Source organism: Penaeus monodon, chromosome 9 (genome assembly GCF_015228065.2).
Source record: "Penaeus monodon isolate SGIC_2016 chromosome 9, NSTDA_Pmon_1, whole genome shotgun sequence".
In the NCBI taxonomy this organism is placed as follows: Eukaryota; Metazoa; Arthropoda; class Malacostraca; order Decapoda; family Penaeidae; genus Penaeus; species Penaeus monodon.
This window is the reverse complement of record NC_051394.1, coordinates 23,744,590-23,759,589: the sequence shown is the minus strand read 5'-3', so window position 1 is coordinate 23,759,589 and position 15,000 is coordinate 23,744,590. Positions and strand designations below refer to the sequence as shown.

The 15,000-nt window shown below is 35.5% G+C and overlaps 3 protein-coding genes across 3 annotated transcripts in view; 2 read left to right on the top strand and 1 right to left on the bottom strand.

Moving 5' to 3' along the window:
* The window catches only part of LOC119576676 (diacylglycerol lipase-beta-like), a 41,857-nt gene extending 34,427 nt beyond the window's left edge, over positions 1-7,430 (top strand). Inside the window, 2 exon segments of the mRNA XM_037924322.1 lie at positions 3,915-4,072; positions 4,451-7,430. Of these exon segments, the coding sequence (XP_037780250.1) occupies positions 3,915-4,072; positions 4,451-4,607 (315 nt within the window). The 3' untranslated portion in view covers positions 4,608-7,430.
* Positions 7,431-10,960: 3,530 nt separating this feature from the next.
* On the bottom strand, positions 10,961-12,684 carry LOC119577055 (RNA-binding protein 48-like). Its single transcript, XM_037924728.1, has 2 exons — positions 11,661-12,684; positions 10,961-11,623 (listed from the first exon to the last, which is right to left on the bottom strand). The coding sequence occupies exon 1, from the start codon at positions 12,597-12,599 to the stop codon at positions 11,733-11,735; it is 867 nt and encodes a 288-aa protein (XP_037780656.1). The 5' UTR covers positions 12,600-12,684; the 3' UTR covers positions 10,961-11,623; positions 11,661-11,732.
* A 900-nt stretch (positions 12,685-13,584) lies between these two features.
* LOC119577050 (sorting nexin-6-like) overlaps positions 13,585-15,000 on the top strand; it is a gene marked incomplete in the record, with an annotated part of 98,687 nt that continues 97,271 nt past the window's right edge. Inside the window, 2 exon segments of the mRNA XM_037924724.1 lie at positions 13,585-13,605; positions 13,756-13,800. Of these exon segments, the coding sequence (XP_037780652.1) occupies positions 13,600-13,605; positions 13,756-13,800 (51 nt within the window).

Below are 15,000 nucleotides of genomic sequence, written 5' to 3'. Positions count from 1 at the left end.
TAAAGACTATATTGCCATATTTTCTGTTAAGTCAAGAATGTAGGATTTGTTGTTGTTGTTGTTGTTGTGCCCTCCTCCTTATGTGTGTTTTTCTACTGATTCACCAAAGATTCATTCCAATTGCAAGATAAGGAAAGGCATCACTCCTGTTCTTGCTCCCTCAAGTGCTCCAGCTTTGCTACCTCCCTTTCTCTACTTTCTCCCATTCCTCTTTGGTCTGATCAGGGCAGGACATTTGTCTTCCCATTAGTTAATGATTGTACAGTTTTTGTGTAGGTGTAGTGATGCAATATGGAGCAACTGTGCATCCACTTTACATCCTGTTATCTTCCAGCTGTTCTCTTCTTGATACCCATGTATACTGGAATACATAGAGTGGGCAATGGCATTGTACATCACCTTCCTCCATGTGTATGGTGATATTATATTTGGTCTATTTGGATGCTGTGTTTGCTGTGTCATTTGTATACAGGGCTGACTGTTTATTTCTGACACTGATTCACCATTATGGGATATGTATTGTTTTCTCCTCATATATATGTATATATGTATATATATTATATATGTATATATATATATATATGTATATATATATGTATATATATATATGTATTATAATATATATATTATATATATATATATATATATATATATATATATTATTATATATATATATTATATATATGTATAATATATATATATATATATATATATATATATATATATATATATATATATTTATTTATTTATATGTATATACTTATATATGTTTAAAATGTTTTCTTAGTTAGGGCAGTGGTTAAGCATTATTTTCATTTCTTCCTAGGACTACTATATATAAATGGAGCCTGTTTTGTGTTTACTGAAGTCAAGGATGTTTTCATAGCTCGTTCTAGTACACCATCATGGCATGTGTATTTTGTTTTCTTGCCAATGAGATCAAAATGGTGTGAGGGCTTGTGACTAGACTCGCACATGGCCAGTACCTTCCTGTGTGATATAGGATATTACCTCTTCCTTTCTGGTAGTTTCTCTCTCTCTCTCTCCTCTCCCTCTCCCTCTCTCCTCTCTCTCCTCCTCTCTCCCTCCTCTCTCTCCCTCTTCTCTCTCTCTTCTCTCCTCTCTCCTCTCTCCTCTCTCCTCTCCTCTCTTCTCTCCTCTCTCTCTCTCTCTCTCTCTCTCTCTCCTTCCTCTCTCTCTCCCTCTCTCTCCCTCTCTTCTCTCCTCTCTCTCTCCTCCCTCTCTCTCTCTCTCTCTCCTCTCTCTCTCCTCCTCTCCTCTCTCTCTCTCCCTCTCTCTCTCTCCCTCCTCTCTCTCCTCTCTCTCTCCTCTCTCTCCTCTCTCTCCTCTCTCTTCTCCTCCCTCTCTCTCTCTCTTCTCTCCTCTCTCCCTCTCTCCTCTCTCTCTCCACTCCTCTCTCCTCTCCTCCTCTCCCCTCCTCTCCTCCCTCCTCTCCTTCCCTCCTCTCTCTCCCTCTCTCTCCCCTCTCCCCTCTCCTCCCTCTCTCTCCCTCTCTCTCTCTCTCCTCTCTCTCTCCCTCTCTCTCTCTCTCTCTCTCTCTCTCTCTCTCTCTCTCTCTCTTTTTTTTTTCTTGCATCCTATTCCTCTATGAAACATGAGTGACATGAGGACAGATCCTGTTCTCAAAACTTTACACATGCATGCATAGTCTAGCATTATCTGTTTCTTATATTCTACTTGCATTTTTTGTGGCTTAGGTAATTCTCTGGATGTGCAAGAAAGTTTGCAATCACGTGTCTAGCCTGCCTTACATACAACTCAGAGAGTGCTATTTTGTGCCCTGTGCCACTGCTTGCACTCCACTGGTCAGAATGGTCAGTAGTTTTAGCAATATGCAAAAGGCTTTCTGTTACTAGGGATGGTATAGGATTCTCATCTAGTTCATTGAGTTGTCTAACCTGGGTCATACTCATTCATGCCTCTCCTGAAGTGTTGAGCTATGCAATTGACATTAAATGAAAAGAGAAAAATAAAAGCAATATTTAAAGATTTTTTTATTTTTATTTCAAAGATTTCAGTTGATTATTATTATATTGTGTGAAACATGCAGTGACACAGTCCCTTCATCATCATCACTATCATTGTTACTATTATTATTATTATTATTATTATTATTATTATTATTATTATTATTATTATTATTATTTTATTTTATCATCATCATCATTGTTGATTACTCATTATTTCTTTTTCTTTCCTTTTTTTGAGCATGCAATTAAATGACAAATTTTCCTTGTGATTTACTCTTTTAATCCATGTAGTAAACTGTGGTAAGTACATTTTTTACTTTAATTTTATATAGGTATTTTATTTATTTTCCTACTTGTAGCACAATGCTTCCAGAACTCTGAATGAAAATTTAGTTCATAGAAGAACAATTGGAAGTATGATTTATCGGGATACATGGAGAGGATCATAATGTATTTAAATGGTTTCACTGTATGTTAAATTCTTGAATGGACTGTATGTTGAACTATTGTCTGCATATTTCATAATCATTGATATTTGTTTCTCTTCTAACAGGGGAAGTACCTTCACTTCTATTATTTTTTACCTGACTGTATATATTCTGATGTATATATTTTACACAGTCCACTTGCCTTGCATGGATTAATAAGCCATTAGTAAGTTCAATCCAGTTAGATGCATTTATTTTACATGATTGGAATTACCTCTGTGTTTTACAGAGAAAACTTTTTCATAATCTTTGCTTTACTTCTCCCACCTGAAGTTCAACCCAGTTTTTGGATTTCATGAAGACCAGGTGAATATGATGTTGCGTGAGACACCTGTAGAAAGTTGCACTAGCCCTTGGGCAAAACAATGATATGGGAGGAATTCACTTTTGGATTGTTTAAAAGCATTTGATGATGTAATGAAAAGAAAAAGAAAAAGAGAAAAGGCTTTGTTTGGAAGAGTAATGGTAATTAATGACACTTTTATATGTAGACAGAGGGTTGACATATCTTTAATGAGAGATAAAGTGTAAAATTTATTGTGACTTAGTTTTCTTTGTTGTTTATTGTTTATTAATTTGATCATCATAGGCTAGTAACTTTGTGAAGGTAAACAGCTGCTTGGTAACCAGAGTTTTTTTGTTATCTCTGCATTGTGAGTATTGCATAGATTCTGGCTTTGTAAGCAGTCCTTTATGATTGTTATTGCTTTCTTGTGCTCTTCTTATCTTAAGTGTATAACACTGTTGGAACTGCATGGTTGGGGATTTGGCTTGAAGTGCTTTTGCTTCTTTTCTCTGCTGGTATGTATCCTTCAGGCTTTTTGTCCCGCATATTTATAAGGCCAACAGCCAAATGTACCAGAATAAGGCACAACAAAGTCGTGGAATGTATTAATAACATTGAAATAGTTTAATTTTGTGATTTCATGAATAGAAGATATGAGGTTACTATTATTTGTAGTGCCTTAAAAAAACAGTTAAAAAATGATAAGGCTGAAGAGTGTAAGTAACATCATGAATGTTGATATATGCTAATGTCCAGTAATTAATACAGTGTCTTTGCTTAGAACTTGTGAATTAATTTTATTATATGTTTCTAACTTTTACAAAATTTGAGCTTTTATAACTCTAGCAGGAAACAGTTTTCCAGAGGAACTAGATAGAACACAGTGTTTCATATAATCTGATTATTACTGTTTCATGGTAGTGTTTTACCTTCCCTAAGCTTTGCATGCTTACATCTGAAGTGCCTTTTTATGTATATGTATATTTTGTTGCTATTTCTTTTGGAAAATATATTCAGTGTCTATTCTTTTCCATATTTTGAATTTAATATTGTATTTAGTTAATGCTTTGGTTAGTCTTATCAAATGGAGGTAAATACATGTGTCTTTGATGGCAACCACCTATAATGCTGTTTTGTCATTGTTTATAGCATTCACCCAAAATCACGCAGGAGAGCATGGAGGATGTGCGGGTGACCTTCTCCGACGATGACTCAAGAAGGTGTCAAGTGCCACGACATACAGAAACACCGCTCTATCTTCCAGGAAGAGTCCTCTACTGCAACCCAAGCTTGCCTGAGGAAGAAAGGTAAAGGGCCAATGATTTGATTTCATGGAATAGTGCTTGACACAACTTACCTTAAAATGATCCAAACCATCCCAATTAGGATGTGGCCATTTCTTAACTCAAATATTTTTCTATTTCTTGAATTTGGATATTTACAAGATAGTAATATATAAGGATATCAAATGAACAGATTGAGGTGAATAGGAGATAAGATTTTGGGTTTGGAAAACATGTTATATAAGTGAGACAAGAAAGAATAGGGGAGAAAATATTGTGTTAGATATTAAATGGAAAAAAGAAAGAGAATAGAGAGAATGGAGTTATATAAGTAAAGAATAACTTTAGGGAAAATAACTTATGAAGATGTTTAATGAAATTTAACTTTTTTTATTTTGTTAGACTAGATGTTGTCAGCAGCGAGTGGGAATACCGGTGGGGTGACATGAACGAGTTCACGCAGCTTCTCATCTCGCCTTTCATGATGCGACACCATTTGCCACAGGTGGTTTTTGCAGCCTTGGAGGATGTAGCACAGCAGGTGGCATCCCCAAGCTAACCAAATATCCTGTGGTACTTTGATTTTTATGTTGGATTTTAATGAGATTGAAAAAAAAGGAACTATGGAGTTACATTAACATTATACTGTTGTGCGTCTCACTATCTTGCTCTGTTCTCATGTTCTCTCTGGTGGTGACAGCATGATGTACTGTTTTTGTTCATGAAAATCAATCAAGCTGAGTGTGTTGGTAGCATTCACCTGCATTGTGAAAGGCTATATCTGGTGGACGAATGTAAAATCATTTCCTCATTCTTTTTTAATTCTTGGGAATGTAAAAGCAAATTTGGACTTTCAGACACTGAATTCAGTGGTGTAACACTCTGAGGAGATTGTTCAGAACACCACAGAATTGAAATTTCAGTGTTTGGTCTATGACATATCCTCATCTCAGTCACAGCTGTATTTTGACATCCAGAAGAACCACAGGTGTCTGATTAGCAAACCTTGCTTTACTTGTATCACTCTTTTGTAACAATGTTGCATATCGTATAGTAGGGAATTCATTAATGACAATCGATAACCCCTCACCGCCGGGCAGCAGAAATCCCTGAGTGTGATAAACTCTGGGGATTTCTGGCAACGGCCAGACACTGGGCGCGGGAGTCCGCTGCATACAGGCGTACAGGTGTACCCCGCAGACCAAGCGGTGTATTATGATGCCGGTACACGTGACCCATCTGAAACGGGTTAATGAACGAGTAGTTAAGGAATTGCTAGATATTCATCTTCTTTGAGATGAAATGGGACTTTGCTCATATCTTTGGAAAGTAGAAGTGACAATAAGAACAGTTTTTAGTGGTAGCATAGATTATGATAGGATTTTGCAGGTAACTAATGAAAACATAAGATAACATGAAAGTTTACTAGAGTGAATAGAGAGGAATATTTATATTTGTTTACCTTGTATAAGAAATATTCATAGAGAAGAGGAGGAATTTATAGCTTGTAATTTAGCCTGATGGTTAGCTTCTGGCATGCTACACAAGAACACTCAGACTCTATGGTAACAGTGAACAAATCCTACGTGAAGTCCTTCCTTAATGTTTTGTGATAAATAATTATAGTCACTGCCATTGGCCAGGGGGTTAGAAGGTACTTCTGGGTGTGGAGGACAGGGGTTTAATACCACAGGCTGATGTTTCAGCCAGACTTCCAGAAGGCTACTGTTTAGTGTGAATGAGGGAGTTCTAGGGATGACTTCACATTGAGACATACAGAAATGCCCAATCTTGCAGTGAAAATGTCCCAGTTGATCTCCATTTAGATTCAAAACATGACCCTTGTCTATTGCCATATGACCCATATTGCCAATATTTCAGGGTTATAGGGTAAAAGGGGAAAACTTTGCTCACTTTGTTGTCCTGTTAGTGGCACTTTTAATACCAGATCTGTGAGGGATAAAGACTTGCTGTTGTAAATCATCCCACTACACCAAATATTCCAATTAAATGCTAAATACTTTCATATGCTCTCTTATCATATTAGTTAAGAATACATTCTGAGTATATTGATTATTGATTTGCTGTGTCACCACTGTTGCTTAATATATAAACAGAACTTGCTCTCTTCTCTGAAAGGGCATGATCCTTCTTTACCTAAAGGGAGGGGACCATGATACTTCATCAAACTTGACCCTATTTGAACCCTATGATGTTAGTACATGTACCGTCCACTGTAGTTTTATTTTATTAATTTATTTATTTGTACTCATAGGTGGCTCCAGAAGCACTTAAAACATCAAATAGTCAAATACAAAGCATGCCAAACCACCTATTTATCCTATTCCATGAATTTTTTGGTATTTAAAAGAAAATTTTATTGCTATTATTGTTATAATGAAACAGTATGATAATAATGATTATAATGATAATTTTAAGTAATAACAATAACAACAGTAATGATAACAGCAACACATACTAATCACCACCAACAACAATAAAAAACAACAACCTTAGTAGTAATACCAACAGTAATGTATCACATAAGGCTAGTAATTACTTGTGGAATCATCTTTATGTAATAAGAAAAAAGAAAATAATCGTGGACAGTGCACATATGTACCAATGGGTTAATAGATTTTTATATAGAGTGAGCTGGTGTAGGTTCTTCATGTATCCCCCTCCCCCCCCTCCCATAATTTGGTGTTCTCCCCCATAATTTTGAATATTTATTTATGACTTTTTTTTCTGTAATCATCTTAATATTTTCTTATAGAATCTGTGGTGTATAGTTTTACAGACATAGACATACATATACAGAAGAACATATATGCTATAGCCATATATGAAGTAATACTAATTTTTCTTAGGGTGGATATAGGGAAAAATTATTATTAGAAGAAATGATGTATGTTTTTTTCTTTCTTTCTTTCTTTCTTTCTTTTTTTTCTTTTTGGTTTAGTTTTGTTTGATGTGTTCGATAGTGCTTCCTCCCTTCTCTTTTCTGATGTTGAACTCTGTCAAAAGAGACTATATGATTTTTTCTTTTTCTTTAAGTATCATTCTAAGAGGTTGATATATAACGTTGTGTGATAAAACTGTCTTCCCCCTTTTCCTCAATTTCCCTTTTTTCATTTGCATATGTACTTGATATACCTATGCAAATTAGTATCATCCCTCAGGGACACTTCAAATATGGTGATGATGTCTTTAATGCATTTCTTTCCTGTAATACAATTTTATTTTTAGATAAGAAGTGCTTTACACTTCCAGTGGATACTCTAGCAGACTCAGTTTTTACTCTCTATTTCTCTCTCTTCTTCTGTGTCTCTTTCTGCCTTTGACCCCCCCCCCTCTCTCTCTCTCTCTCTCTCTCTCTCTCTCTCTCTCTCTCTCTCTCTCTCTCTCTCTCTCTCTCTCTCTCTCTCTCTCTCTCTCTCTCTCTCTCTCTCTCTCTCTCTCTCCCTCCCTCCCCCCCCCCTCTCCCTCTCTCTCCCTCCCTCCCTCCCACCTTTTACCTTGTTCTTTTTTCTCCTCTGTCTCTTTCCACAAGCACAACACAAGTAGAGAAAAGGGTGGTTGATAGTACTTATATGTAAAGCATACACTCACAGGTCACAACCTACTTGATTTTTGTAAAATGTGGAGTGAGCTTGTTGGTTTGTCATTCAGTTTTTGTTTGGTGAAAGTTGACCTTGTAGCTATTGCATTTAGCTATTCTGATGCCATGTGCAAAAAGGTTGTCCTTTTATGGTAAAGAATGAATAAAGCATTCCAATAATTGTAAATGATTTTTTGTTTTTATTTTTATTTATTTTTTATCAGAACACATTAAAAAAAATCAGAAATGATAGTGCAATGTGTAAAAGCGTAAAAAGGGACATTAAGTGGGATTCAGATAGTGAAATTAATTTTACCCAATGCTGTGTGTATTATGCATGATGTCATAATACAGTAATGGTTCATATTCATCTATTCTTGAGTAGTGTGTATCATTAAGAATGATAATTATATGAAGTTTTCAAAGGAAATTGTATTGATAATTGAATAACTAAGGATTTTATAAATATATATGTTAATATTATTGTTATTATTCGTTTTTTTACTCTATTTAATGACTTGATAGATTGTTGAAGTTGTTTCACCTAGATTTGCTTTTCTTCTTGTAAGGTTGTTTCACAGAACTGCCTATGATCCACTCCTCTTACACAAAATTTAAGATTTTCCCTAAGCCACCAAATACTATATTGTTTCAAAGATGGTTGGGTTAAGTTTTGCAGCTGTGTCCTTGTGAGTCATGAAATGCATTACTGCAGACTGAATACCTTGGTTGGATTTTGTTACACAAAAATACCAGGGAATGTAATTGAAAGAAAGAAAAAACAGTATAGGTTGAATTGGCAAACCTTTTTTGTCAGAGGATATGAATCCATTTGGACATTGTTGAATATGATAAAAAAAAAAGGAAAATGACATACTATGAAGAAAATTGATGCATTGTGGGAGGAGAAGAACTTGGGTGGAAGAGTTGATTCACTGACAAGCATCATATATGTATATTGTAATCATAGGAGTTATAATGGCTGTGTGTGGTAGTGTTTAAATGTGTATCTCATAGTGAGAAATAAAACCACAGTTGCATTTTTTCTCAATAGTGAATGTAACATACCTGGATGCTGGTCATCCTTGCACTTGAGTAAATATTAACTATGTAACATTAGGAGGCTTTCTTGAAAATTGCTTGATTCAATTTTTTTTCTTTTGAATGCTTTCTCTAATTTACTTTATTGGTGGTTACTCTGTTTATTCAAATTTAGTGTACAGTTTTGGTTGATTGTAAACCCACTCACTTTGGTTCAGGTTGAAGATACTTCAGCTTTAATTTTTGTTGGAATGTGCATTTTATTATGGTATTTATTATTACGAGACAACCATTTCTGATCCACGTACTGTAATTTGGTTTGTTTGCTAATCTGGCACTGATATCCAATTTCTTGGACAAGTGTACTTTCATTTCCTGAATTAATGCATCTAAGGGAATAAAAGTACCCACTGAACACATTTTGGAAATTCAGTAAAATTATCTACAAGACAGTTGGGAAATCGCTGTGAAAAATTCTAATTGCATTGTTTGTACTGCCATTCCCTTCTGAATCATGAAATGCTTTACCTGTTCATAATGTTGAATTTGAAGTTATGCGACATCCATTTTCAAGAAAGAAAAACAAGCAGCTCACCCCAGACTCTGGAATATCTGGTTCACCATGTCTTTTTTATTCTGGTCAGCTTACTCTTAATACTTGGTTATATATTTTGTAACTTTAAAACTCAGATTATTTTTATTGTGTTATGAAATTTGCTACCCTGAGCACCACTTCATTTTTTCTCAGAGTCTTGATGATTGTAGTACTCTAGAGTGGGTGTGTTGCCATTTTTTCTTTCCTGAGACTGGACAAAGAATAGGAGTGAGTCATAGATTTGTGTTGCTATTTTCACATTTCTGCAGTTTTTACACTGCTACAATCATATTCATGCCACAAACAAGTTTTGAACAGGGATTTTTTATGATGTTATTATGTCAGTATCTTTTTCCTGGTGAAATAACGACTGGCAATTTAATACAGCTTTGTAGCAGGCAGGTGTAACTGCTGTGTCAGGTTTCAGTGGCTATGAATAGAATACAGCTAAAATAACTATGGGAAAAGGGTTGTTTTAAAAGCAACTGTTGAACATTTACTAGCTATCATACATAGGAAATATTTTTTTTGCCATGGTGTTTTCACTAATTTGGTATGCATCTGGTCCCCTTATTGCTGGATTAAAGATGGTTGACTTGTATTGTAATGGTACGGTATTTGCAGTGTTATGCATGATGTTATGGATGTTACTTAAGTGATTTTTTAGTGATAATACAAACACCATTTCAAGTGTTTTTTGTTCAAAATTCCACTAACTTTATTAACCACTTCAGTCCCTCCAGTGAAATAACTTTTATAGTGTTGAAAGTATTAAGATTAATTAGTAAGTACAGGTATTTCACAGTTTTAATATTAGCAGTTTGTAATCTATAGTGTAAATTTATACTCAGAAAATATGATATTAGTTATATTTAGAATTTGATATTCATGGGAAATACAGAAGTATGATAATTTTTTTATTGTAGAGCTGTTGATAGTGTAATGATTTGCTTTCAGAAATTATCTTCAAATATGGTGATATGTGTAATTTAACTGATAATGACCTTTTTAATGAGTGTCTTCATAAGTCCATTGTGACAACTTTAGGAGATGCTATAGATCAAAATAAAGTCCTGAGCATTTGAGAAGATAGGAAAAATGGTACTCTACAGTGTAATATTACAAGATGTTTTAATTATATGCCTTGTAATTGTTGAAAATCTATAGAACATAGAATATAATGAGAAGTACATGGTCTATACATTTTGAATAATGGTTATCATGTTATTTGTGTGTACTGTTTTGGCTGGATTTGTTAAAAAAAGAAAAAGGAAAATACAAACAAACGCAGACAAAGGAATTTGCTTCCAAAATTCTAGATTTCACTGAATTCTACAGATTCTCTGTTAGATTGTTTCTGCAAGATATTGGCTTTGTGTTGCAGATATGAGCAATGCAGTAGCTACTTACTGCACAGATGTTATGAAAAGAATGTTTTTTGGGTAGGAGTACCATGTGAAGGCGATAGAAATGATACTGATATTGAATTGTTTGACGTTTTGTTGGTGATACCTTAAAATAATCAGAATAAATTCAATAAAGTTTAGTTTTGCAATGATTATTTTAGAAAACCAAGCAAAGTAAATTTCCTTGCACCATCTTTCCTGTATTATTTGAACAAGAGGGTCAATTTTGATTATAGAAGGTTCACAATTTTTTTTTTTTTTTCTTAAAAATGTATCTGATCTTTGCATGTAAATCATTGGATTGTTTGTATAAGACATGATAGTCAACATTATGTATTTGTTTGTTATCCCTTCCCCATTACTGTTCTGTTTATTATTTAATCCTTTAGGCTATCTTCCGTATATATTATTATATTACTTTGTGAGAAATGGGTGAGGCTGTAAGCCATGGAGAATGTGTATTGCATAGCACATTTTATTGAAGTTGTATTTAGTATATCATTGTCTTACTCTTTTTTTTTTTTTATTTACAGTAGGCCTATTGCAAGAGAAGTTTTGCAAAATTATGAACAAGATTTCCACTGCAAGGTTGTTTTTGTATAAGCCAGCAAGACATTAACTATATAGGTTGATTATTTGGAAATGTTAAGTTTAGATTGGAAGCTGCACTTGTGCAGATTGTAGGGCATAAGAAAAAACATAAAAAATAAAGATACTTTAATAAAGTAGGCAAATGACTCCTAAAAAAATGAGCTTACTTGTTATGTGTTCTTTGATAAGGATGGTAAAAATGGGAATGTTATTGTCAGGCAATGGAGAAATGTTATTGTATTGTATTTATATTTACAGAATACATGAAGAATTTTGAATGTTGTTTTCTTGCAAAGTCTCATATGACCAACCTTTACAGACAATAATAGAAAAATTTCATACAATTAGATATTTATAAAGAGAAAGAGATTGAAGTTAATGACTAATGTTGTAATCACAGACAATCATGAACGAGTCCAATATTCTAGCTCTGAAAGTGGCATCTCACTTTTATTTATACAATAGGACCTTACTATCACCAAATAATTTAATTTTCTTCTTATTGCTTTCTATGAAGGGAGTATCACTGGCTGTTCTCTTTTCACTGGAACCATGAGATGCACTTTGTTCTGCTGAGGTAACACTTGAACTGGATCCTGGGTTATTTGTGTGTGTTAACTGTCTACAACTGCCACTTATTGAATCTTCACTATGGCAAATGTCCTCAAATACTTCTTGGTCTTTAGCATCATTGCAAGATTTTGTCAATGGGTTTTGTTCATTAAAGCCTCCTCCTGATCTTGAAGATTCAGAGATATTGTGGCTCTGCAAAGGCTTCTCTCCTGGTTGGGGCTTTAACCTTGACAAATATCTGGCCGAATTCCCATACTGAAACATGCCACGCTTCTTGGAAGGGTTGACAAAGGAGGGGTCTTGGCCGTACCTTGTCAGGGCAGCTATGCTTTTCCGCCTCTCCTGCAACTTCTCTCTTGTGTCACCCAGAGACTCCAACTCTGGGGCATAAAACACATGTAAAACCCCCCCATAGAACGACTTTCCGTCTAACTGAGCCTTGGCAAAGCAAGCACTCTTAACCCTGGCGTACTTGACCAAGAAAGCCTCCGTGTAGGCCTCGCAGGGGTAGTCAGGCAGCGGCTGAATGAACTCAACATGGCCATACTTCAAGCACAAGCTCTCCACTTCGTTGCTGATCTTAATGGCAGGAATTCCCGTCAAAATGAGGAACTTTGACTCGTCATTCACAGTATATACTTTAACTGCCGTGAGCTTCCTTCCCTGTCGATATTTAGCTCTCGTGAGGCAAAATTCCATCTGTTCGTGGTGAGGCAGCTTCTGGACGGAGTCCGGACTCCCCATGCCGTTCGTAATGTTGTTACGTGAAATAAGGTCCGTCGTATTTTCTTCAGTGAGGTCTGTTTACACCCACTGTTATTTTCACCGAGTCAATCCGGCCGCTGATGCCAAAAGGCGCTCTTGTCGATATGCTAAAGTTATAAAATGCAATAATGTACTATTCCAGTTTCATTGCACACTAATACAACATTCTTGATATATATAATATATATATATATATATATATATATATATATATATATATATGTATGTTACATGCGTATGACTGCATTGTGTTCGCTTTGAATACTGACACTGCGAAATAACCATGTCTGATGATAAAATAGTCTGGGTATTAAATACCACAAGGGTTCAATAAGTCTGGCAGACTTATATCGAGTAATCCACGTAAGCACGCTTAAATTACCGGTACATCATGTAAACCAAGATATAAATTCAGTTACATGATTCTTATCACTTTTTTATTATAAGTATTAATCTGCATAAGTAATTGCTTCGTTCAATGAAAAAAGAAGAGTATAACTGTTAAGATTATACCAAGGCATATCCTAAATTTCGTGTAAATATGCTTATTTAGCCGTGCCTATAATGGTGAAATAGTGTAATTTAGAGACAAAACGCTACATTTAGCGCCATTCGTGCTAGATTGGTATGCATACTCAAACATACGACGCAAACTTTGTAATGTAAACTATTACAGAAAAATAGTGAATAAAACTGTAATAAAGATAGTGTAGTTGTCCAAGCGAAACATTAAAACCTACAATTAAATTCTTTAAAAAAAATGATTCACGCCTCCCACTGTGAAAATAACCGGGTTTGTTTACGCCGTGTGATCCTCTGGAAGCAAAGACTCTAGAAGAATCGAATTCTTTCTAGATTCCTCATTATAGACTCTTCAATCCCTTATAGTACCGTAATTTTGATAGCCATTTGCGTTTGAATCCCTCGATCACCTGACATTTCTCACTCCCTTTACTTCACTTATAGTGTCATTGCAGCCATGATGGTAGGCGTTTCTCGCTCTCTTCAGCCTATCCTTATCTATTCCTGTTTTGTGGCGAAATTACGTGTCGTTAGTGTCTTCTATCTTGAAAAATGTGTCGTTAGTGTTTTTTTCCTTTCCTGGGTGTCGTCTAAGCACAACCTTTCTTTCCAGGACGGCATGGAAGAGGTTCTTCACAGCGAGACGAACGGGACGAAGGTAGGGAAATATATGGAACTTTTTCAAGTTTTCAGTTTTAGAACTTTAAAGAAGAGGGAGCGAGGGAGAAAAGGTCTAGTTGATATCTTCGTGGTGTTTCGAAGGGAAGGGTTACAGGAGTTTTGTTTGCTCTCGATGAATTTTAGAGTTGTGTGGGTGAGCCAGCGGGTCATGTGAGCTGTGGTGACGTTTGATTAATTAACAAATGATTCAGTTTGTTCTTGAGAGAAGTCGAATGTGGTGTTATTTTAGCTTTATAGTTTTCAGCTGTATATGTGACTTCAAACTGATGTTTATGTAAGATAGTTTCTACTCAACTTTTAGATTTGGAGAAAATATAAAGTTTATATCTTGAACATAAGTATTGGTAATGGAGGTTATTCAGCAGGGAAAATAACTTTAGGCATGAGAGGTGAATCATTGGTTAAACTGAGAAAATTGTATTGATGAAATTGGGATGGTCTGTTATTCTTAGCATAGAACTGTGAAATTCAAATCGGTAGTTAAGTGATTGCTGTAACGGTGCTTTTACGAAGTCCAACAAACCTTCATCATGTGTGCTCTAGTATCGTTCATGATGTATGATACCCTTCCAGATCACCAAAGGGCAACGTTTTATCCACAAAATTTGGAATTTTCATTTAAAGTAACTGTTTATTCTTTACAACCATATTCTTTACACCTACACTCACAATCTCACACTCTCACAGTCACACACACTCTCACAGTCACACGCACTTTCACAGTCGCATGCACTCTCACAGTCACACGCACTCTCACAGTCACACGAACTCTCACAGTCACACGCACTCTCACAGTCATGCACACTCTCACAGTCACGCGCACTTTCACAGTAACACACTCACACACATAAACAGTGTTTATGTGTGTGAGTGTGTTACTGTGAAAGTGCGCGTGACTGTGAGAGTGTGCATGACTGTGGGAGTCCGCATGACTGTGAGAGTGCGCGTGACTGTGAGAGTGCGTGTGACTGTGAGAGCATGTGTGACTGTGGGAGCATGTGTGACTGTTAGAGTGTGTGACTGAGAGTATGTGACTGAGATATGTGACTGTGAGAGTGTGTGTGACTGTAGAGTGTGGATGTGAGTGTTGTAAAGAATATGTTGTAAGAATACGTTACTTTAATGAAATTCCATATTTGGTGTTAAACGATAAACAGGGTTACTTTAACGTAAAACT